The sequence below is a fragment of the Giraffa tippelskirchi genome, chromosome 9 (genome assembly GCF_054371585.1).
Source record: "Giraffa tippelskirchi isolate mGirTip1 chromosome 9, T2T-mGirTip1v1.2.pri, whole genome shotgun sequence".
NCBI lineage: Eukaryota > Metazoa > Chordata > Mammalia > Artiodactyla > Giraffidae > Giraffa > Giraffa tippelskirchi.
Window position 1 is genome coordinate 14,484,636 of NC_137283.1, and position 25,213 is coordinate 14,509,848.

At 49.0% G+C, this 25,213-nt stretch overlaps 1 protein-coding gene across 6 annotated transcripts in view; it reads left to right on the top strand.

Annotated features, from left to right (window-relative positions):
• The window catches only part of GASK1A (golgi associated kinase 1A), a 230,190-nt gene that overhangs the window by 171,842 nt on the left and 33,135 nt on the right, over positions 1-25,213 (top strand). For 2 of the 6 annotated variants that reach the window (XR_014064709.1, XM_081527698.1), the window contains 2 exons: positions 922-1,048; positions 1,220-1,389. Coding sequence is in view for 1 of the 6 variants with exons in the window: in XM_081527699.1 (XP_081383825.1) it covers positions 7,621-7,623 (3 nt within the window). In the remaining 5 variants the exon portion in view is untranslated. Of the gene's footprint in view, positions 1-921; positions 1,049-1,219; positions 1,858-2,799; positions 2,907-5,404; positions 5,849-7,341; positions 7,624-25,213 lie in introns of those variants that run through there. The other 4 variants (XR_014064710.1, XR_014064711.1, XM_081527700.1 and 1 more) reach the window with 4 other exon arrangements.

A 25,213-nucleotide genomic window follows, 5' to 3' on the forward strand; every position in this document is an offset into this window, starting at 1 on the left:
TTTCAGGTTTTTTTTTTTTTATGACTGAGTGGTTGTTCATTGTGCCTATGGACTGAAATTCCTGTATCTGTTCCATTTTCCAAGGACATTTTGGTGGCTTCCATGTCCTGGCCTATGTCAACTGTGATGCACCGAACCTGGGGTGCATGTGTCATGGAATTAATATTGTCTCCGGATACCTTACCAGTAATGGCACTACCAGATATACTGTTTGCTCCGGTTTTATGATTTTAAGGCACCTCCATGCTGTTCTTTGTGGTTGCTATGACAAATGTCCCATCTCCAAAAGAAAAGTAAGGCGCCGTTTCCTCACATTTTTTCCTTTCATTTCCCTGCCCCCTTTTGTGATTATTTGCTCTTTTTTTCATTGTACGGTGTTTCGAGGGCTTTTCAGGTTAAGGTGTTTAAAATGCCTGTGAGAAGAGGTTTCTGACTTCCTGCTTGTTATGAAGTTTGTAGACCCTAGAGACACAGCAATCTCAGAGCCTTGAATCTTTTTCTTTCTAGATTATGGGCCCAACTTTGCCTCTTTTCCTTACTGTGTCTTGTTCCTCTCCACCCTTTTGCAGCCAGGGCATCATCCAGTAACTAGGAAAAACTCCAGGCTGAATCAAAGCACAGAACAGCTTCCATATGGAATGGTGCTATTTACTTGTTCACATCCTCATTATTTAAAACCTTTCTGTCATACTCACAATTCTGGTACCAACCTAGATGATCTCTGTGAAATTCCACCTGCCAGCTTCAAAGTTCAGTGCATTTCCTCGTTTTTCTTCCATTGAGGGTATTGCTGTACACGACTGGTGAGGGTAATCAAGTTACCCATTGCTATACTCCATTGAAATTCATTCTCAGGTCTTTTTTTTTTTTTCATGTTGGATATGTTTATTTGGTTAGAATTATTTTTTTCCCCTTCCCCAGGTCTTAAATATGATCAGCTAAACCGTGTCTCATGACCTCGAGAAGGGGCAGTTGGTGTTCGGAAGCCTGCTGATTGGGTGCTGCCCCACGTTTACCCTCTGGACTGCCCGTTGGTTTCAGGAACAAGGTAGGAGACTCATTGAAGCTTTTCTGAGGGTTCTGTGGGCAAGCCCTTGGTGCAGCGGGATGAGAAGACAGCCGCTGTCATTCAGTGAGGGCCCATTAGGTATTAAGTTCCTTACGTTCATTGTCTGTTTAAAACTGTTCTAATAAACGTCACTATATCCCCATTTTATAGGTGAGGAAAGTGAGGCTGGATGGTACGTTATTTGTCTAAGGTTATTCAGACCAAAGTGTTTAAATTCAGTTTTAAACCTGGATCTGACTGTCTCCAGAGCTGCAAATTCTCTTTCTTCATGTGATTCGTAAGAATGTGCCCTTGCCCTTAGGGAGACAAGATTCCTGAAGGTATGTTCAATAAATAAAGAGGTGACAGCAACTTAAAATTGATGAAAGAGAGCTACTTTTATTGATACAGAAATGGTTGCAGTGTATTGCTGTGTAAGAGTGAGCAGTCTTGAGCATAGCAAAGTGGGCTCCAGTGGAGGCAAACATTAACATTATGCCTCCTACCCAGACATGACAGCTCAGAGGGCTCCCTCATGTCTCCTACCAGACCACCGCCTCCCAAGGGTTAGCCGTTACTGAAGGCTAGGGTAGATAGATTACAAAGAAAATAATTCAGCATCTGCTCTTTTATGTTCAGATGCTTTTACCACATTTTGTTAGTGAGATTTATCCATGTTGTTACATTTAGCAGAGGCTTTCTTTTTTTTGGCTGCACTACACAACATGTGAAACTTCTCCACCCAGGGATCCAGCCCAGGCTCCTTGCATTGCAAGTTGTGGGGTCTTAACCACTGGACCACCAGGGAAGTCTGCAGAGGCTTTTTAACACTGCTGAGCACTGGGAATCCCCTGACTGTCCAGCGGTTAAGGCTCTGTGCTTCCACTGCAGAGGGCATGGGTTCAATCCTTGGTCAGGGAACTAAGATCCCGCATACTGTCTGGCATGACCAAGAAGTAAAAAATAAATTGAAGTAATAAAGAACTGGATTTTATTTTTTAAAGTTGCAGATTCCTGTTCATTCCATTGACTGGATGTACCACTGGTTGATGGATATTTGGGTGGTTTCAGATTTGGGGCTTTCGTAAATAAAGCTACTAAGAATATTCTTTTATCTGTGTCTTTTGACTGACCTATTGATAGCTCAGTTGGTAAAGAATCCGCTTGCAATGCAGGAGACTCCGGTTCGATTGCTTGGTCGGGTAGATCCCCTGGAGAAGGGATCGCCTACCTACTCCTGTATTCTTGGGCTTCCCTTGTGGTTCAGCTGGTAAAGAATCTGCCCGCAATGGGGGAGACCTGGGTTCAATCCCTGGGTTGGGAAGATCCCCTGGAGAAGGGAATGGCTACTTACTCCAGTATTCTGGCCTGGAGAATTCAGTCCATGGGGTCGCAAAGAGTCAGATGTGACTGAGCGACTTTCACTTTCACATTCATGGCTATCTCTTGAAAACCTATAGATAGATAGGTTTATATAATTTTGCATTAATGAATTAATTACGAGTGGAATTGTTGCATCATAGGTTAGGCATATTTCGGCTTTAACAGATAACGCCAAAAGCTTCAAAGAGTGTTATAATGATGTATCCTCCTTTGTGCAGCGTATGAGAGTCTACAGTCTCCTCCTCCATAGTTTTTGACATTAGCCATTCTGGTGTTAGCATAGATGTCCCGTATTGTGGTTTTAATTTATATTTCCCTATTGACTAATGATGTTGAGTACCATTTTCATATCCTTATTGGCCATTCAGATGCTCTTTCTGTGTCGGAAGTCGTGCACCTGCAGGAGCTGGCATGGTCTGGACTTGCCCCGGCCCCAAGGGAGTGAGCTGACGGTGTTTCCTGCAGACCCGTCCAGGTGTGGGGCAATAGGAGAGGAGGGGAGACGGGGGCTTGAGAGCTCTTAGCCATCAAACATCAATGAAGAAGCTGTGTTCTTTATTACAGTATTACTCAGGTCTATGGTGATAGGAGATAATAAATCTGAAATAGCCAATACTTACCTTGTTGCCTACACCTGGATCACAAGGTAAATAAGTATGAAAATGAGATATTGATTATCTTTAACTCCTTGGGCTGGGCCAGGAAACTAGCCTTTACATATGATATGTCCTGCTTGGCTGAGCTGTGACTGTTTTACACGTGAGAACTAGTGGTAGAATTTCAGAAAAGAATACGGTATTAACACAACTCTTTTATCCATGGTAATAAACTAAGTATGGCTCCTTGACAACCCAAATAGTAATACACTTAAAGAGTATGTCTTATGTAAATTATTTCTCCTCAATTCTCACAGAGACTGCAGAATAGAGAGGGAAGGCATCATTTTATGTTTGTTTTTACAAGTAGTGTAACTGTTAAGTAGCTTGCCCATAGTTACTGCTTTCTGGAGCAGTAATTTCAGACAATGATTTTGGAATACAGGGTCAGAAATGTATTTAAACATTTTAATAATGAGTTAATTCCCTGTTCATGTGCCTTGAGTGTAAATTTTCTCTGACCTGCCATTAGAGATGAAGTTTAAGAATGACCACATAAGGGATGCAACTCTTAATAAAACAAAGTCCTAATGTTCCGGAAACAAGGAGCCACCTGGAGGGAGTGAAGGACCCTGGGACTGGCAGGCCCTAACTCAGCCCTCAGTAATTCGTTGTTTTTCCCTTAGACTTACCAGATTCTCTCCTCTTTGCCGGTGTGTCTGACCCTTAGGTTACTCAGATATGGTTTCGCTCCAGCCAAGGCAAGGGCAAAAATCCATTTCCCACCTTTCCTCAAGTCCATGAGTGGTGGAGCCTGGATTTTCAGTCTCAGTTTTTCCATCTGTAAAATGGTGACTGTAACAGCTACTTGTGGGACTATCATAAATGTTTTTTAAAAAATTAAATGCACATGAAAAGACCTTGGACTATATACCTTATCATGTGGGTGCTCAGTAAGTGTAGCTAATTACTAGTTGAACTCATCCATTCTGGAAGTTGACATGCCTGATACAGACTCTGAGCTTCCTTGAGGCGAAAGGGTGACTAACTCCTGGGTTTGCTCAATACTGTCTCAGTTTTAGCACTGGCAATTTAGCATCCCAGGAAACCCCTCCTCTAGACACAAAAAGTCCCAGTTTTTGGTAATGACTATCGAAGTTTGGGAGGGAAGATAAGCCTACCTGAAAAGTAGAGGCTAAAAGCAGCAATGTTTTTCGTGTCAAATGGATCTAGCATAGATTACCTGCCTTCTGTAGTTGCCATTGGTTATTTTTTCCCCCTTACCATTGATGTTGGCAGCCATGATTTACGGTTCACAAAAATGAAGACTTCGTTGTGGGTCCACCTTAAGTGTGTTGCGACCTTGAGCAGTAACAGTCTATTTTTCATTTTGCTTGTGGATTAACTATTCGAATTTGTATTGAGATAGTGCTGGTTTAATTTTTGACATTGTGAATGGCATGTTTTCTAAGAGTTCAGATAATAAAAACAAGAATGATTATCCTACCAATGCCAGTATGGCTCAGACATCACTGAGAGAGAAGGCTAAAGGACGTATTTTTTAAAGTTGAAGTACAGTTGATTTACAATGTGGTACCAGTCTGTGGTGAACAGCAGAGTGACTCAGTTATACCCATATACACATTCTTTTTCCATTATGGTTTATCCTGGGAGGTTGGATGTAGTTCCCTGTGCTGAACAGCAGGACCTTGTTGTTTATCCATTCTAAATGTAATGGTTTGCATCTACCAAGCCCAAACTCCCAGTACATCCCTCCCCTGGCCCCTGCCTTGGCAACCACAAGTTTGATCTCTATGTCTGTGAGTCTGGTTCTGTTTTGTCGCGAGGTCCATTTGTGCCATATTTTAGATTTTAGATTCCACATGTAAGTGATATTGTATGGTATTTGTCTCTTTCTGACTTACTTTTTTTAGTATGATCATCTCTAGTTGCATCCTTGTTGCTGCAAATGGCATTATTTCATTCTTTTTTATGGCTGAGTAGTATTCCATTGTCTATATGTACCGAATCTTCCGTATCCATTCATCTGTTGATGGACATTTAGATTTCTTCCATGTCTTGGCTATTGTGACTAGTGCTGCTATGATCATAGGGGTGCATGGATCTCTTTGAATTATAGTTTTGTCTGGGTATATGCCCAGGAGTGGGATTGCTGGATCATACGGTAATTCTATTTTGAATTTTCTGAGGAACCTCCGTACTACTTTCCATAGTGGCTGCACCAAGTTACATCCACACCAAAAGTGTAGGAAGGTTCCCTTTTCTCCACACTCTCTCCAGCATTTGTTATTTGTAGACTTTAATCATGGCCATTCTGACCAGCGTGAGCCTCTAAAATTCCTTTTCTCTATTACAGATACACTCTGTAAAAGAACCACAGGACTCTTCGACAGCAGTAAAGAAGCATCTGTTCTCCTCTCAAGTACAGTGTTTTTCAAACTGTACTCATTAGTGGGTATTGGGGAAACACAGTGATTACTGCGTGTGTGTGCCCTCAGTCGTGTCCGACTCTCTGCGACCCCCATGGGCTGTAGCCCACCAGGCTCCTCTGTTCGTGGGATTTTCCTGGCAAGAATTCTGAAGTGGGTTGTCATCTCCTTCTCCAGAGTATCTTCCTGACCCAGGCTTTGAACCTGTGTCTCCTGCATTGGCAGCTGGATTCTTCACCACTGAGGCACCTGAGAAACACAGTAGTGATTGGAGACCACCATTAAAAATAATTACGATGGAATAGAATAGAAAATATTGGAGTGCACCACATGTAATAATGATTTATAAAATTTTGTTTTAGTTACATTTATACATACATGTTTGTGTAAAAAGTCAGGACAAAGAATGTACATCTCACATGGGTTACAGTCAGAAAAGGAGACTCAGAAGACCACATTGTCTCCCCAAACATCTGGATGAAACACAAAAAAGTTGATAGTCTGTCCCACTCCCTCTTCCTCCACATTCCTCAGCCAGCCCTCAGATCCTCAGTTCTCCCCATCCTCCCTAGACACAAACTGTGGTTTTCAGCCCCGCATCCAGCTGCCTGCCTGGCTTATCCATTCTTTGTCTTTCTTCCGAGCTCTCACAAATAGGCTTTGGTTTGCTAAACTGCTAACTGACTGGCCTCAGGAAAGTGACTTCAACTGCTTAACCCTCAGTTTCCTTATTTGAAAAGAAGTGGTAATAGATTCTGTTAGGATTGCTTGTGATGGTAAAATGAAATAACCTCTGGAAAATATCTGGAACATAAGGACTGAAAGAAATACATTCATTTCCATCTGTCATATCCCCACAACACACCCTCAATTTAAGGAGACCCTCTTAAGAAGCACTGTTGTCAGTGACAACCTCAAAGCATTGTGTAGCGGGGAACTCCTGGGGAGACCCCAGTTTCTGTCAATCTAATGATGACTCTTACCAGTTTGTCTTGCAGAGTAATAATTTAGCCTGGTTCCTAGATTCTCTGAGTCCTCCTGCTGACTCCCTCCCCACCTTCCACCTTCGTGCCCACAGGCTGCGAAGAATCTTGAAATACAAGCGTTGGGCTGCTTAGAAACACTGGTCTCAAAGAGGTCCAGACGCAGGTAGAAGGTCACTCAGCCATGAACAGAGGGGCCAGCCCCCAACTCCAGGGCTCAGGGCTCCAGGCCCAGTCGTCTCCCCAACAGGGAGCACAGATCCTTTGGTCCTGCTGGACTGCGCCACAGCCGGCCATGGATGGTCCAGGGGACACAAGGCAATGTGTACGCATCCCTCACGGAGCAGTGGGTGTCAGTGGCTTGCTGCAGCGACTTAAGCACTGATTAGTTCTGGAGGAGAAAAACTGTTCCTTAATGACCTGAAGTAGTCAAGGGATGCTCCTTCTTCGTTTCCTTCCAAATCGGCCGTGGGGATCGGGCCCAAACGAGGCTGGGAGATGCCAGTTAAAGTTGTCTTTCTGAGGCTTTGCAGGGGCGATAGTTTGGGCGACCCTGCGCAGGAACCCCGCCCACCCCCTGGGTTGCCTCGGGCTCACTGGGCACCGCACCCCTTGGAGGAGAGATCGAGGCGATGCCCCGGGCCTGGCGCAGCGGCCCTCGCCCCTCGCCCCTCGCCCATCACCGGCGGCCGGCCGCTGCCCGGTCGTTCCTTGCACCTGGGCTCCTGCTCCAGGCGGCGGCGGCGGCGGCGGCGGCGGCGCCCGAGCCCCAGGCAGGGCTTTTATTGTGAAAGGCGCCCCCCCTCCCGCGCTTTCGGGGAAGTGGGGAGGCTGGGCCGGACCGCGAGGCAAGGACTTCGCAAACTCTGCGGACGTCCCTAGTCGATCCGGGAGGGCTCTAGGCTGCGGGAAGGGTCCCGCAGAACCTCAGATCCCGCGTGTGCATTGGCCCAGACCTCCTGTACCAAGCCTAACCGCAGAGCATCCCGCCGCGCACGCCCGCCCCGGAGTTGGCCGCTAGAAAGCTGTGGCCCCTCGGTCCCGAACCCGCGTCCAGAGCAGCTCCGAGATCTACGGGGCCAGGGGCGGGCCGGGCCGGTGGGATGAGCTGGCGAGCGGGCTGACTGCGCCCCGGAGCCGCTCCAGCCACCGCGGGGGACATGGTAGGAATCGCGGGCGGGGACGCGCGGCCGGGCGGGTGGGAAGGTGGGCACCCAGACAGGTGGCCGGGGGCACTGCATCCGCTCCGGGCGCGCGGAGCCGGCGCGGCTTCCTGGGGCCTGAATTGTTCCCTGAAAGTTGCAGAAGGGCGGGGACTTAGGAAGGGGCGAACGGCTTTTCTGCTTCCCTTGGCGGGGAAGACGGTATCGGGCGGCTTTCCTTTTGGACCTGCACATCCTGGCTGCACCGTAAGCTTCTGGCAGCGGCGCGCTCGCTCCATCCAGTCCCCAGGGCAGCGCGGGGAGAGGATTCCCCGAGGCACCCGAGGCAGCCTCTGAGCGGTGAGACGCCTTTGAAATCACTTTACTCCTCTGAAAGATGCATGTGAATTTTCTGTTAGCTTCTTTCTGTGTGAGTCATGTTTTAAGAAGTAGTGCCTTGCGCTCACTGTCATAGAATTAAATCGGCTCTGCTAAAGTTGTGATGCTTGTCTCCCAGAGCCCCACCCGGCTCCGCCTCCAGGACCATAGGACAGATGTGAGCCCGCTGGAGGTCATCATTCATGAAGTCAGGGACCTCGTGAACAGCAGCCCTTCCATTGATAAAGCTCACAGACATTAACAAGCAGGATATACAGACCCTAAAGAATATGATTCAGGCAGCTTAGCTAAACCACAGGTGCAGCCCCAGAAAAGGGGCTTCCCTCAGCACTGGCCGCTAAGCCCTGCTTCCAGGTTAGAAGCTGCCCGCAGGTTCTTTCCAGTGGCTGAGCGATAAAGAAGAGGCCTGCACTGCAGGAGATGCAGGAGACTTGGGTTCGATCCTTGGCTTGGGAAGATCCCCTGGAGGAAGGCACGGCAACCCACTCCAGTATTCTTGCCTGGGAAATGCCATGGACAGAGGAGCCTGGCGGGTTCTAGTCCATGGGGTCTTAAAGAGTCAGACATGACTCAAGAGTCTGAATGCACACACAGAAGCTGCCCGCAGCCCCCGCCCCAGCCCTCCTTCAGTTTGCCGTCCTTCCCTGGGGGCGTCAGCTACTGGGATGAGTTTGAACTCCGAGGGGCTCTCCTGTCTGCTTCCATGCACAGCTTTCCCACGCTGTACTCACAGAGGGCAGTTTGGAGCTCAGCGGAGATACTTCTCAAGGAGTTTAGCTGTGGGCCTGGAGTTAGAAGGCCCTTAGAGACTCCTCTGCAGGATGGATGGTCTCTGGGAGAATAGCTCCCCGTGGGCCCGGGTGTCCTGGCAGTGACAGGACCAGAGGGAGAGGGCTGGTCACCATGAGCTGGGAGCTCAGGGAATGGGCCTGTGAGGCTGTGTGTGTGTGTGTGTGTGTGTGTGTGTGTGTGTGTGTGTGTGTATGTGTGTGTGTGTGTGTATTTCACTCTACCTTGCATAACACCTTCTCCTCAATCCTCAGAGATTTCCACCCCCCCTCAAAACTCTAAAGAGAAATTAATAATGAAATCTTAAGGTTGCAAAAGGGGAGTGAGCGATCAGAGGTACAGGATGTGAAAAGTGCGGAGATTTCTTTTCTTTTTTTTTTTTACCGCAGAATTCCCTGTTCAGGGGCCAAAATGTTTACAGAGGAGAGCAGGGGCCGAGGCCACCCACTCAGGGCCGGCACTGCCGTGGACGGCAGAGCCGCTGGGGCTTCCTGCGGTGGAGGCCGTGAGGAGGGAGAAGATACCCGGCTTCTGCTCGGGCAGCCTCTGGGCACCCCGATGGCATGATTGCTCCACAGCCAGGGTAGGCTTCCTGTTCTGTGAGCCAGCGGGCTCCTGGCTTCTCACCCTCAGTTCTGGGGCATGTCGGGACCAGAACGTGAATTGAGGTTTGTCTGCGTTGGGGTCCACGTGCCTGTGGTACCAGAATGGCCTTGGGGATCTGCAGGTTTCCTTTACTTCTCCCTCTGACTGGAGGGTCCTGTGGCCCCGAGGCCTGGGGGCCTGAGAACAACCCGGCATCGGCAGGAGTCAGTAAAGGAGTGGGCAGGAGACGAGTCCTTTGGGGGCCTCAGTTTCCTTCTCTGTAAAGTGAGAGATTGAACTGGATGCCCTTTGAGGTGCCATTTAGCTCCAAAAATGGATGATGCCTGAATAATTCTGAGGCTGGATCCCAGCCCTGGTGTGGACCTCCTGTTAGCATGGGTAGCTAAAAGGTGTGGGGGACAAGTGGTGCTCAGCCCTGACCTTCATATAGTCCAAACTCAGCCCTGACCCTCCTGGACCAAATCCAAGGTGGGACCCAGACCAGGTCAGTTCAGTCACTCAGTTATGTCTGACTCTTTGCAACCCCATGAACCTCAGCATGCCAGGCCTCCTGGTCCATCACCAACTCCCTGAGTCCACCCAAACCCATGTCCATCGAGTTGGTGATGCCATCCAGCCATCTCATCCTCTGTCATCCCCTTCTGCTCCTGCCCTCAATCCTTTCCAGCATCAGGGTGTTTTCCAATGAGTCAGCTCTTCGCATCAGGTGGCCAAAGTATTGGAGTTTCAGCTTCAACATCAGTCCTTCCAGTGAACTGATCTCCTTTAGGATGGACTGGTTGGATCTTCTTCCAGTCCAAGGGACTCTCAAGAGTCTTCTCCAACACCACAGTTCAAAAGCATCAATTCTTCGGCTCTCAGCTTTCTTTATATTCCAACTCTCACATCCATACATGACCACTGGAAAAACCATAGCCTTGACTAGACGGACCTTTGTTGGCAAAGTAATGTCTGTGCTTTTTAATATGCTGTCTAGGTTGGTCATAACTTTCTTTCCAAGGAGTAAGCGTCTTTTAATTTCATGGCTGCAGTCACCATCAGCAGTGATTTTGGAGCCCCCAAAAATAAAGTCTGACACTGTTTCCACTGTTTGCCCATGTATCTGCCATGAAGTGATGGGACCGGATGCCATGATCTTAGTTTTCTGAATGTTGAGCTTTAAGCCAACTTTTTCACTCTCCTCTTTCACTTTCATCAAGAGGCTCTTAAGTTCTTCTTAACTTTCTGCCATAAGGTTGGTGTCATCTGGATATCTGAGGTTATTGATATTTCTTCCAGCAATCTTGATTCCAGCTTGTGCTTCATCCAGCCCAGCGTTTCTCATGATGTACTCTGCATATAAGTTAAATAAGCAGGGTGACAATATACAGCCTTGACATACTCCTTTTCCTATTTGGAACCAGTCTGTTGTTCCATGTCCAGTTCTAACAGTTGCTTCCTGACCTGCATACAGGTTTCTCAAGAGGCAGGTCAGATGGTCTGGTATTCCCATCTCTTTCAGAATTTTCCACAGTTTATTGTGATCCACACAGTCAAAGGCTTTGGCATAAGTCAATAAAGCAGAAATAGATGTTTTTCTGGTACTCTTTTGCTTTTTCGATGATCCAACGGATGTTGGCAATTTGATCTCTGGTTCCTCTGCCTTTTCTAAAACCAGCTTGAACATCTGGAAGTTCACGGTTCATGTATTGCTGAAGCCTGGCTTGGAAAATTTTAAGCGTTACTTTACTAGCGTGTGAGATGAGTGCAATTGTGCGGTAGTTTGAGCATTCTTTGGCATTGCCTTTCTTTGGGATTGGAATCAAAACTGACCTTTTCCTGTCCTGGGGCCCCTGCTGAGTTTTCCAGATTTGCTGGCATATTGAGTGCATCACTTTCACAGCATCATCTTTCAGGATCTGAAATAGCTCAACTGGAATTCCATCACCTCCACTAGCTTTGTTGGTAGTGATGCTTCCTAAGGCCCACTTGACTTCACATTTCAGGATGTCTGGCTCTAGGTAAGTGATCACACCATCGTGATTATCTGGGTCGTGAAGAACTTTTTTGTACAATTCTTCTGTGTATTCTTGCCACATCTTCTTAATATCTTCTGCTTCTGTTAGGTCCCTACCATCTCTGTCCTTTATTGAGCCCATCTTTGCATGAAATGTTCCCTTGGTATCTCTAATTTTCTTGAAAAGATCTCTAGTCTTTCCTATTCTATTGTTTTCCTCTATTTCTTTGCATTGATTGCTGAGGAAGGCTTTCTTATCTCTCCTTGTTATTCTTTGGAACTCTGCATTCAAATGAGTATATCTTTCCTTTTCTCCTTGGCTTTTCACTTCCCGTCTTTCCAAGCTATTTGTAAGGCCTCCTCAGACAGCCATTTTGCTTTTTTGCATTTCTTTTTCTTGGGGATGGTCTTGATTCCTATCTCCTGTACAATGTCACGAACCTCCATCCATAGTTCATCAGGCATTCTGTCTACTAGATCTAGTCCTTTAAATCTATTTCTCACTTCTACTGTACAGTCATAAGGGATTTGATTTAGGTCATACCTGAATGGTCTAGTGGTTTTCTCCACTTTCTTCAATTTCAGTCTGAAAAATCTTACCTCAGTTTTTATCAAAAAAATGTGTTTTTGTAATGTGTACATCTCTAAAAAGGTCTTCATCACCCTACTTTCAATGCTCAGTACCATGATTATTAACCCTGTGATATTTATTTCTTTATTTGGCTGTGTCAGGTCTTAGTTGCAACACGTGGGATCTTTCACTGCAGTGAGTGGGCTCCAGAGTGCGTGAGCTCAGTAGTTGCGGCATGTGGGGTCAGACATTAAAGAATCCACCTGCAATGCAGGAGACCTGGGTTTGATCCCTGGGTCAGGAAGTTCTCCTGAAGAAGGGATAGGCTACCCACTCCAGTATTCTTGGGCTTCCCTAATGGCTTAGATGGTAAAGAATCTGCCTGCAATGCAGGAAACCTGGGTTCAATCCCTAGGTCGGGAAGATCCCCTGGAGGAGGGCATGGCAAGCCACTCCAGTATTCTTGCCTGGAGAATCCCCATGGACAGAGGAGCCTGGTGGGCTACAGTCCACGAGGTTGCAAAGAGTCGGACATGACTGAGCAACTAAGCACAGCACAAGGGCCAAATTGCTCTGTGACACGTGGGATCATAGTTCCTCGACCAGGGATACACCCTGCACCCTCGCATTGCAAGGTGGATTCTTAACCACTAGACTGTCAGGGAATTCTCAATACCATGGTTCTGATAATCATCTCCTTGCTTGTGGACTTCAGGTCATTTCTACTTTGGGGTTGTTTTCGATGGCCTGGGGCCGGCTTCTGATCATCCATGGAAATGGGAATCAAGCAGTCGCACAAGAACAAACTGATTCAGACTCTTCATCAAGGATTTTACTGCAGCCACCCTCGAGGACCCAGAGTGTGGGTGTGGGAGGACTTTCCTCTTGTCTGTCTTCACTCTACTATGAGCATGTCATCAGGCAGCCATGGGGAGAAGGGCATCCCAGGGGAGCCCACACACAGCTCAGTTCTCCTTGGAAGAACCAAGAGCTCCTGTCCCTAAAGGTTAAGACCTGGAAGGGAATCTCTTGGTGAAGGGGCTAAGGCTGGAGAAGGGGTGCGACCTTCTCCAGGTCTCCAGGTCTCCTCGTTCGTCATATCCTTGAGGCCTCTGGTGCAGCTTGGAGTGGCAGGATGGCGGGTGGGAGGCACGTGGTTTCAAATCAGAATGAGGCTTGTGCCAGACTAGGCTACTGTATGGCTTTGAGTAAGCACTCTGACTCCGATGCTTTGAACCTCAGGTCCCTCATATATAAAATGGGCTTATACCTAGGGGGTGCTATGAGGAGCAAAGGAATCTCAGAGGTGAAACCCCGTGGTACCCCAAAGGTGCTATAAGAATGGGTGTAAGGTACCCACAAAAATAGATTTTCTTTTTGTTAGGACCTAAAACAGTAACGAAGTCATTGATGTATTTTATCTAATCCCGACTATTGGATAGGAGGTGCTCCTGGGACTCTAAGTATGGGTCAAATGGAGACAGATTCTAACCTGCAATAGTTTTCTTGTTCCGTTTAGATCTCTCTTCTCACCAATACCCAGTCCCTGGGAGATGCCTGCCTTGTCTGTCTGCCCTGAGCCTCCTTGCTGAGTGTTGGCTGGGTGAACAGGCAGCCCCATTCAGCTGTAGCCCCCGAGGTCTAAGGTCCGGGTGTCCTGGCAGATAACCCTGCAGGAGGTCTGGGTGAAGGCTTCAGGTTCTCAGGCTCAGCTGGAGAAGCAGTTAAACCAGTTTTGAAATCAGAACTTGGAATCAGGACTTCCAGCCCTTGGAGCCTGCGGGGAATTCAATACCCTCTCCTGTGAGCACCCAGCTCACAGAGCAGCTCCTGCTACATACAGAAACCAGACTCTGCAGGGCTGGCCTGGAAACAGAGGGTTTAAACAGCCCACTGGCCCCAACCAGACCAAGCAGGAGTTGGTCCAAAGCAGTGGGTTGGAAGGGATAGTGTAGAGGTGGGGATATGCCTCACGAGAATTAACGTCCTTCTTAGTGTCAGGGGAGAGGGGGAGAAATGTGCCCCAGTTCCTCCTCAAAGATGCTGACAGTGCCCCAGAAGAGGCCTGGGGGGCTAGCCCTCCCTCTCTACCCAGGTGCTGACGTCGAAGCACACCAGGGCCTAACCCACCGGGGCTCTTTGCTTGGCTTAGTTTTCTGATATGACTGCTGAAGTGTTTCCACCTGGGGTGTTTGAGTGCAATCCCTGTGTCGTCTGGATGTGCCTACTACACAGGCTTGTGTCTGATGGGCCATCTGGCCCAAGGTGAGGATGGAGCCAGGTTTGTGGGCGCCCCCCAGGCTGCCTTCCCTGTATGCCCCCCGCACCTGTGCACATATTCTTGGAAGTGGCCTGGGGGCTCCACAAGTGCTTGCTGAGAGGGACCAGAAGGGGCTGTAAGGTGGCAGCTAGTGAACTGCGGGGTGAAGGCGGGTCAGAGTGAGAGGCCAGGAGGGGAGGATGCAGAGATGGGGAAGCAGTAGGGGCCTCCGCTGGTCTCCGGGCCTTGAGTGTTTCTGAAAGAACTCAGGTCTCCAGGGCCAGGGCCTGAGTGTCACTTTCCATGGCCGTGGAATTCTCCAGGGAGGATTTTGCAGTGATGGAACCGTCATGTACTGATTGTGGTGGGTGGTGGTCCTATCCACATGCTAAGACTCATAGAACTGAATACAAAAATTTTAGTTTTACTGAAAAAATAATTTAAAGAATAGTTAAATAATATAACAAGAAGAAGAAGGAAAAGCAGTCTAGCGAAGGAACAGCATGAGCAAAGCCCTAAAAGCAAAAGTGAGCTGTCCAAGCTGGCCAGGAGGGAGTTTGGGGGAACCTTCTGGAAATGGGGCTGGAGGCAGAGCCTGGAAAGGGGGCGCGAGTGGTCTCCCCAGCCAGAGGCGGGATTTGTGCTATCATCCTGAGAACAGAGAGGGCAATGGGAAGGCTTTTGAGCTTGGAGAGGTGGGATTGTGTTTGCATTTTAGAGAGCAGTTTCCCAGGGAGGGGAGACTGCAGGGGACGGGTGGAGGGGCAGTGTCTGGGAACAGTCGTGACCCCTGACCCTGGTGGACCAGAGGGAGGCGTGGCCAGAGGGAGCAAGTGTGGGAGATATTTGGGTAGGAGAACCTCCAGCCCTTGGCAACCTGAGGGCAAGTCAAGAGCGACTTCCGTTTCTTGCTGAGGCATCTGGATACAGAGGCTTCTGTGCCTTGCTCCTCTTTCTTCATAGTAAAGGTAAGACCCCTTATCTTATGGGGTCTTTTGGCCACCTGATGCGAAGAGCTGACTCATTGGAAAGGACCCTAATGCTGGGAAAGATTGAAGGCAAAAGGAGAGGAGAGGAGGGCGGCAGAGGATGAGATGATGAGGTAGCATCACTGACTCAATGGACGTGAATTTGAGCATACTCTGAGAGAGAGTGGAGGACAGGGAAGCCTGGCGTACTGCAGTCCAGGGGGTCACAAAAAGAGTTGGACATGACGTAGCGACTGAATGACAACAATGGGCTCCTGGGACTTCCCTGGTGGTCCAGTGGCTAAGACTCTGAGCTCCCAGCGCAAGGGGTCTGGGTTTAAGTCCTGGTCAGGGAACTAGGTCCCACATGGCTCAAGTAAATATCCTGCATGCTGCAATGAACATCAAAGATCTTGAGTGCTGCAGCCAAGACCTGGTACAGCCAAATAAATAGACACATTAAAAAAAAAAAAGAACAATGGGGTCCTGTAACTAGCCACCCTTAGAAGTAACATGATATAGAAGTCACTTATTTAAAAATGATTCTAATCATTTTCAGTTCTATAAAATAGATCACTATGGTATATTCTTAGAGTCACGGTGAAGTGTTTGACATTTCTCCCTTAATCCTCTGAATTGGTTTTGCTATTATAATCATAAAACTAGGAGAGATAATTGCAGTAAAAACAAGTACAGCGTTACTCATGCCACTCCAGCCACCTTGCCTGCAACGCCCTGGCGCCCTCTCGGCTAGCGCAGCCACGGGGGTCCCCTTCCTTGTGGCCCCCAGATCCTGCTGGGGGGTGGGCAGGGCTGCGGCTGCTCCATCGCTCCTGGCCCAGCTGCCCCGCCTGCCACGGGCTCGGGCTCGGGCTTGGGTTTCTGCTAAGTGGCCGCAGAAAGGGTCTGTGTCCCATGCTGTTTACTCGCGGGCAGTTTTTGTTTGGCTTTTGAGGGCATTTGCTTGCAGTGAGCAAACAACCTCTTCCAGAACCATCTGGAAAAGTCACATCCTTCCATCTTGGCTTCGGCAACAGGTTCATGGTTCCATGTCCAGGAGCCAGTGGAGGGATTTTTCCAAAAATGCCATCAGTCAAAGAACTGGTCAAAGACAGCTGAGGGGTTAGGACTAAAGGAGAGAAAAAAGATCAGCGTTAAGAGCCGGAGGTTTATGGATGCCAGATGAGGAGACTGGGGTTCAAAGACAAAAGGGACGGCCCCAGGGAGGCCCTTTCACCTCTGGGGACCCGCAGGAGCCCACAGGTGCCCCTAGAAGTCTGAGCATGCCAGCCGGGGGAGACGGGGCCGGGCTGTGCTGGGTACGGTGCTCCAAGCTGGGTTTCAGCAGCGTGCTGCCCTGCGGCAGAGCTGTGACGCTTCCCACCGGCCTGGCAGCCAAGGGCTGCCGCTGCCGCCTCTCTGCGCTTCCCGTGTCCTGGTGCTCCTGCCGGGGAAACTGTATCAGCAGAACAAACTTGGCTTGTCCAGCAGCTGCCTTGCTTCTGTCCAGACTGGTTTTGCAGCAGTGCCTTGCAATGTACTAGAAGAATTCTCAAGACGCTGCACCTCTTCTGTCTCAGTCTCCACGTGTTGTGGAAGGAGAGGCTCCATGTGCGTGCCCTCCTCCATGCCAAGGTTCCTTCAAATACACATGCTGGCGACTTACACCTCCCGCAGAAACATCTATTAATACAGCCCAGCTAGTTACTCAGTGGGGAATGTTGTCTGTGGTCATGTTCCCGTCTGGACTGTAGACTAAAGGCAGAGGCCGTGCCTTCCTCCAAAGGAAATGAAGGGACCTCAGCCCCAGGGGTCATGCGATGATGGCTTTCCAGCCAGGTGGAAAGGAGAGGGTGGGAAGGAGCGAAGGACTGGCGCTGTCCGAGGTGGGCTGAGGGCTGTGGGTTGTGCTCCCTGGGAAGTCTGGGCCCCATGGAGGTGGAGGCTGCAGCCGGTTTGAGGGCGGGAGGCTGGGGTGGCCCGTGAATGGGCCATTCGGATGTCCATCCCTGCGCGGGAGGAGGGGGGTCGGGACACACAGGCCTCTTTCTCCAGGACAGAGCGGCTCTGTTGTCTGTTCACACAGAAGCTCAGTTGTACCTGCAGGGGGACCCGGATCCCGGCCGGGGGACTGGCCGCCGGCAGTGGTGGCCTCCTGGACAGTACACCCGGCCACGGTCTGCAGGCCCTGCGCAGGCCAGCTCGGCCAGCTCTGTCTCACCCCCGCCCCCTGCTCTCCCCACGGTTCCTGCTGCCCCAGAGCTCTTCTTGCAGCTACAAAGATGTTATTGTATTCCTTCCTTTCAGAACAGTCTCCTGAAACTCTAGTTAAAATCCCCTCATTTCCCTTTGGGGAGGGGGTAGGGATGTCTGGGCAATGCCAGCCTGTTCGGTCGCTTCTCTGGGTGTCAGGAAAGGCTCCTATTCACACTCACCCATTCCTTGTTCACACTCATCCATCCCCTGGGCTTAAACTGTAATTGTCACAGGGCCTGTAGCAGTGCCTGGTATGAAAGCATGAAGGGTCAGAGGTGAGTTCTAACTCGAACAACTGAGTTCAAACCCTGCTTACCACCTGGGGCAAGTCAGTGATCCTTTAACCTCTCAGCCTCAGTTTCCCCTAAGAGAACACCACCTCCTTGTGGGATTGTGTGTTGATGCTATCATGAGCATAAATCATCTCATACAATAGTCATCAGCACAGGGTAAGTGCTCAGTTAGTGGGAGCTGTGATTATTACCTTGTCCCTGGACAACAGATAGGGCTGGAGATGCATAGAGGCCTGGGCCACCAGGACTGTTAGTAGGAGCCTTCAGTGCATCAGGGGAGCAGGTGTTGGGGGGGTATCCCTGTTCCCTAGTTCCCACTAGGGAATAGGTGCTCTAAAGGGCCTGCCTTTGTATCAGCCATGTAGGTCTCTCCCTTTGATGGTGAACTGGAGAAAGGCAGAATCAAATGGTACCAGTTCAAAGAGTCTTGACATGGTCCATGCCTAGAATTCAAGGGAGCCCTAAACTTGGATAATGAAAAGTTCCATTTTTATTTTCACCTGTCTCTAACTGAATTTCAGCATTTCTTCAAGAATGAATGTAGGCGCTAACCACCATAGCGTTAACAAGACCTATAACTTAGTCACCAAGAGGAATCACAGAGATTTTATATCATGAGGTGGAAGCAGATTCTCTGAAATATAGTCTTCACTCTTCACTACTTTGAAACTGCATTTGTTATTAGATGAGTTGATAGATCTCATCATTTAATGCATTAATAAAGAAGCACATGTATTATTATATCACAGATTTGTTTTTTGGAATATTTTGATGACTATATTTCAGTGTAATTGATTGCCTTTGTAACCCTCTGCTTTTTATTTGTACATTAAAAAAAAAGCATCCTGAGAAAGCCATGGCTTCACCAGGTGGCTGAAGTAGCACTAATCTTTGGTGCTAAAAGGATTTGGAAACTGCTTCTATACAGATGGTCATCTGTGTGATCTGACCTTCAAACATGCCAAGAACCCCCTTTGTCTAAAAAATATTTTTCCTCAGCTTCTACTCCAAGGTCATTAAAAAATAACCTTCAGCAAACTTCTAGTGAGTGCTGGCCTCTGTGCTGGCTGTGAGATCATTCACCTTGGAACTGATAACAGCAAATGTTTGTGTTGGGCTTTCTAGTTCTCTTATCCATTATCGTGTTGAATCTTCAATCCTACAAGTGTTAAGGCTGCTATCATTGGATCCAGTTTAGAGAGTAGTAAATAGAGTAACTTAGACATCAGTGATGCTCTAACTGCCAAGTCACGCAGTTCATATGTATGAAGGACTTTAAGGTGGGCCCTACGACGGACTTCAATTCAGTTCAGTTCAGTTCAGTCGCTCAGTTGTGTCCGACTCTTTGCGGCCCCATAAATCACAGCACGCCAGGCCTCCCTGTACATCACCAACTCCCAGAGTTTACCCATGTCTATCAAGTCGGAGATGCCATCCAACTATCTCATCCTCTGTTGTCCCCTTCTCCTCCTGCCCCCAATCCTTCCCAGCATCATGGTCTTTTCCAATGAGTCAACTGTTCGCATGAGGTGGCCAAAGTATTGGAGTTTCAGCTTCAACATCAGTCCTTCCAATGAACACCCAGGTCTGATCTCCTTTAGGATGGATTGGTTGGATCTCCTTGCAGTCCAAGGGACTCTCAAGAGTCTTCTGCAATACCACAGTTCAAAAGTATCAATTCTTCGGCGCTCAGCTTTCTTCACCGTCCAACTCTCACATCCATACATGGCTACTGGAAAAACCATAGCCTTGACTAGACGGACCTTTGTTGGTAAAGTAATGTCTCTGCTTTTAAATATGCTATCTAAGTTGGTCATAACATTCCTTCCAAGGAGTAAGCGTCTTTTAATTTCATGGCTGCAGTCACCATCAGCAGTGATTTTGGAGCCCCCAAAAATAAAGTCTGACACTGTTTCCACTGTTTACCCATCTATTTCCCATGAAGTGATGGGACCAGATGCCATGATCTTAGTTTTCTGAACGTTGAGCTTTAAGCCAACTTTTTCACTCTCCTCTTTCACTTTCATCAAGAGGCTCTTTAGTTCTTCTTCGCTTTCTGCCATAAGAGTGGTGTCATCTGCATATCTGAGGTTATTGATATTTCTCCCGGCAATCTTGATTCCAGCTTGTGTTTCTTCCAGCCCAGTGTTTCTCATGATGTACTCTGCATATAAGTTAAATAAGCAGGGTGACAATATACAGCCTTGACATACTCCTTTTCCTATTTGGAACCAGTCTGTTGTTCCATGTCCAGTTCTAACTGTTGTTTCCTGACCTGCATACAGGTTTCTCAAGAGACAGGTCAGATGGTCTGGTATTCCCATCTCTTTCAGAATTTTCCACAGTTTATTGTGATCCACACAGTCAAAGGCTTTGGCATAGTCAATAAAGCAGAAATAGATGTTTTTCTGGAACTCTCTTGCTTTTTCGATGAGCCATCGGATGTTGGCAATTTGATCTCTGGTTCCTCTGCCTTTTCTAAAACCAGCTTGAACATCTGGAAGTTCACGGTTCACGTATTGCTGAAGCCTGGCTTGGAGAATTTTAAGCATTACTTTACTAGCGTGTGAGATGAGTGCAGTTGTGCGGTAGTTTGAGCATTCTTTGGCATTGCCTTTCTTTGGGATTGGAATGAAAACCGACCTTTTCCAGTCCTGTGGCCACTGCTGAGTTTTCCATATTTCCTGGCATATTGAGTTCAGCACTTTCACAGCATCATCTTTCAGGATTTGAAATAGCTCAACTGGAATTCCATCACCTCCACTAGCTTTGTTCGTAGTGATGCTTTCTAAGGCCCACTTGACTTCACATTCCAGGATGTCTGGCTCTAGGTGAGTGATCACACCATCGTGATTATCTGGGTCGTGAAGATCTTTTTTGTACAATTCTTCTGTGTATTCTTGCCACCTCTTCTTAATATCTTCTGCTTCTGTTATGTCCCTACCATTTCTGTCCTTTATCGAGCCCATCTTTGCATGAAATGTTCCCTTGGTATCTCTAATTTTCTTGAAGAGGTCTCTAGTCTTTCCCATGAGTTTGAGCAAACTCCGGGAGCTGCTGAAGGACAGGGAAGCCTGGCGTGCTGCAGTCCATGGGGTCTCGAAGAGTCAGACATGACTTAGCGACTGAGCAACACTACAACCACAAATCTGAGTCTCTTTCCGTTCGATCAACCTGAAAATTCTCACACTTAGTACGTAGCTGTTTTATTTTGGTAGCATCTGTGGAAATTTTCTGTTACAAGTAAATATTCTTGGAAATGAGTTTCTTGTGTAGAGTGTCACCTGAGGGTGTGGGTCCCAGGAGTGTCTTGTTTAGACTCGGGTGGAGGAGGGGAGGGCGGGAAGGGCAGGGACTGGAAGTAGGAGCCCTGGACGTGGGTGAGAATTGGATTTGGGGAGAGGACTGAGGACGGCCGTGAGGCCTTGAGGACAGTGGATACAGGTGGCAGGGTGCCTCGGAGCTGGGGGTGGGGGGTGGGGAAGGCCAGTGCTGGGGAGAAGTCCTGCCAGGGAACGCCAGCTCAGAGGCCCATCTTGACTCTGTGCTTTGCTTGGGGCACCTCCAGAGCTTGCACCAGACATCAAAGCAGCATCTCCATGAGGGCCTGAAGGAGTCCCCCTTTCTGGAAGCTTCTGAGGAGACTGCCTAGGACCGGAAACATGAGGGGCTAGCTGAGCATTCTCTTTTATCATGAAAACAGACCTGCTCCTCTTCTCTGGCTCTGAGAGGGTCCCCGTGACACTGAGGGGTGCTTCCCCTCATCTCTCGTCCTGGGCGGTGGCTTTCTCCCTGGTTAGGTAGTGAACCTCTGCAAGGCGGCAGCTCCCCAGAGCGCCCAGGGCGGCCCAAGTGTAGAACTCAGCAGGTGTCCCCAGAGCCCAGTCCAGTACGACTTTCTGAGAAGATGGACAGTTTCTACTCTGCGCTGTCCACCTTGGTGGCAACCACCCCCAGGTGACTGCTGAGTACTTGAAACGGGGTGAGTGCAGCCCAGGAATGGAAATGTTAGATTTTAATGAGTTTAGATGTAAATAGCCACTGGTGGTTCGTGGCTCTCATATTGGGCAGTGCCGATCTGGCCCAGGAAGTATAAACAGAAGTGCTGATGGAGCCCAGGCTGGTCGCATAAGTGAAAGAAGTGGGCTGGGTGTAAAGAAGAAAATGCCTATCTACGTTTTGTTTTCTCTGGTTGTATTGAGCTGTGCTCAGGGAAGTCTTTATATTCTTGGGAAAACGACAAAGCAAGTGAGACTCCAAAGGCAACTGTTCTTCCTTCTCTTGGGAGACGCGTCAGGGCATGGTGGAGCCTGTGGTGGACGGCAGAGAGCGTATCCTTGAGAGAGGGAGCCATCCTCCACTCCAGCCATATGAGAACGTGGGCCCAAGTTGTGGCTCAAACTTCTTCCTTTTCACAGGAGGCTGGAAATCTAGGTTTTTATAGGAAATATCCTGGTTTTTAAAGATTGGATCAAACTTACTTAAAACCTCTCAGGCCAAACAAAACACATCTGCAGGCCAGATTCAGCCCAAGGATCCCGGTTTACGAACTCTCCTCCCGGCCTGATTCTGGAGAAGTCCATATGACCTGCTGTGACTGGGATGGATTTAAGGCAGAGTCAGGTGGATTTTCCTCCCAGTGGCCCTAATTGGTTCACTCCCCTGTTGCCACGAGTTTGGTTGGAATTGGGGGGAAGTGTGTATGTAGGACACAGACCTGCCCCCTCTCCCCACTCTTCTCTGGGGCCGTGTCCCTGGCCTCTGAGCAGCCAGAGAGTAGAACTCTCTGGAAGGCTGGAACAGAATGGCCCAGAGAGAAACTTGCTTTCGTTTTTCAGCCTCAATCCCCACTCCCAGGCCTGAGAGCAAACTGTATGGCCATTAATACCAAGGCAGCCAGAGAAAATTTCCGACAAATGACAGGGTCTCGAAAATTCCATCTGGTCTGCGGTGTTCCCACACTAGTCCTCTTGTGAGCTGGAACAAAATGGTAATTCAGTCACGGGTGTGGAGAAGGCTCCTGGGGCAGCCGGCAGGGCTGGAAAACCCCCAACGTACAATCAACGTAGAGATTGGAGCAGAGCAACCAGCAGCAGGGCGGGAGGGATAAAGGACACGTCGTCTGGCCCCTTGGGAGCAGATCAGGCAAGCACGACTCTGAACGCAGGTGCTAGGAACCCTGCCATGGAGGTAACCCCGTGGGTCCTGCTAGAAAAGTATGATCAGTTATGCGTGTGTGCATGCTCATTTGCTTCAGTCATGTCTGACTCTTTGTGACCCCATGGACAGTAGCCTGCCAGGCTCCTCTGTCCATGGGATTCTCCAGGCAAGAATACTGGAGTGGATACCATGCACTCCTCCAGGGGATCTTCCCAACCCAGGGATCAAAACCATGTCTCTTATGTCTCCCGCATTGGCAGGCGGGTTCTTTACCACTAGGGCCACCTGAGAAACTGATCACTAGGGCCCGTGGTCAGTTATGAGTAAACATAATCATATTTCAGGTTCTGTTTTGAATGTTTTCACACAATAGCTCATACAACTCTCACAGTACTTAGTGGAGTGAGCTTATTTTTTCAAATGACAAGCCACATTCTTTTCCCCACCAGAACATCACCATCGCTCTTGATGTTTCACCCCTGCCCGGAGCAGGGCTTGGCTCAGGAATATCTGCTCGATGCAGCGATGAATGGTCCACCCTCTGAGAGCGGTGCTATTCGTATTGCCATGGGACAGACGTGGAAGTGGAGGCCTGAGTTCACACAGCCAGGATGCAGTGGGGCTGATATCAACACCCTCGCAGCCTGGCTCTGAACCCGTGTGGTGGTGTGGTGAGCCTGGAGAGCTGCTGCCTTGCTCTGGGCCCAGACAGTAGCCTCATCTACAAGTCCATGTATTTCCATTCTATTTCACATGTCAGAAGTTGGAAGGTTTAACTTTTTGCATCTTTCCGTAACATTTTTTGGTAACATTCTTCTGTATCATTCCCAGATAGACCAATAAGAGTACAGTTCAGGGTCTTGCAGCGGGGAGCCGGAGGGGGGCGGGTGGGAGTAGGGCGGAAGACAAGCAAGAATTAATACTTTGTAAACACTGTCCTTCCTACACTCCTTATTTTAGAGTGCTGGCTGCAAGAGATGAACTGCATAACCATCCAACAAATGGCTGAGGTTATAGACAATTCCATTTTAGATGTATTGGAAGTAGGATGGGGGCATAAGGTCATTGAAGACTAATTTCTCCTCCTTGCTAGTTTTGCCTTGTAAAGTCTCGCCCTGGACATACTTCCCTAACTAAAATTTATGCTTCCTTGCACGGGGAAATCTCATTCTTTGAGACCCTAAGGTGCCATCATACATTGGTGAGGGACCCAGCGGACGCCTGTCCCGCGAGGGAGATGGAGTTGAGCCACACTTCCCTGCCTAGGAGCGCCCTCTCCTTGGCTCCACTTCCCTTTCCCCACCCCTGCCCCTCCGCAGGTATATCCACCAGATACACTTCCCAGGTGCCCCAGTGTTGGGAACACCCAGCACCACATCTTTGCCGCGGCAGAACTCTATAACAGGGCTCTGCCTCTGGGGGCTCACCCAGAAAGCCTGCCTGCCTGGGGCAGGCACCGTCTGAAGTTCCACGTCAGGACGCAGAGGAGAGGCCCGGAGCCCTTCTGGCTGGCTCCTTCTCTCGGTGGAACCTGGTGATCCATGGTCCAGAATAAGGGATCATTTTGGGTGGAGCTCAGTGCAAACAGCATGTGGTCACATCCAGCCTGAAAAGGGCTTGGCCAGTCAGAGCCGAGGAAAAGGAGCAGGATGTTAGGAAACAGGAGTCTGTGCTGAGCGAGCTCACACAGCCGTTAGCAAGTGTGAGGAAGGGGCTGCAGCGTTTGCTTCTTTGTTCATGAACACAAAGCTGCAGATGGGGGAGGCACCGGCTGACTTTATCCCTTCCAAAGAGAAGAGCTGGGGTTCAAGGTGAGGTCGGGGGCCATGGCTCCTGACTTCCAGAAACACCGGATTTTGCCGGGAGTTTCAGTGAGGAGTTAGGGAGGTGACATAGGTAACGGTGAAGGTGGGGACAGGTGGGGCCCTGGGGTTGTAGTGAGGGGGCTGGCACTGGGGCCATCTGGGGCGATGTTACTCTTTAAAATTTACATGACCAGTGAGAGGGCAGCCGTGCTGGCTTTGGAGAAGGAATCTCTGCGGGCTAGGGAGGCCTCCTGTCGGCTCACTTCCTTGTCTTGCCCTGCAGGCTGCCGCCTCTCCTTAGACACCCTTCTCCCACCTGAGGCTGTGTCCCCTCAAGGCCCCCAGCTGCCCTTGAGGCAGCTCCCTGACCTTTTTTGAGGTCACACATCACACCCTCCTCTCCTTTTTGGATTCTTCTGATTACCAGAAACTGGGCTTCCCAGGTGGTGCTAGTGGTAAAGAACCCAACTGCCAATGCAGGAGATGTAAGAGACGCAGTTTCAACCCC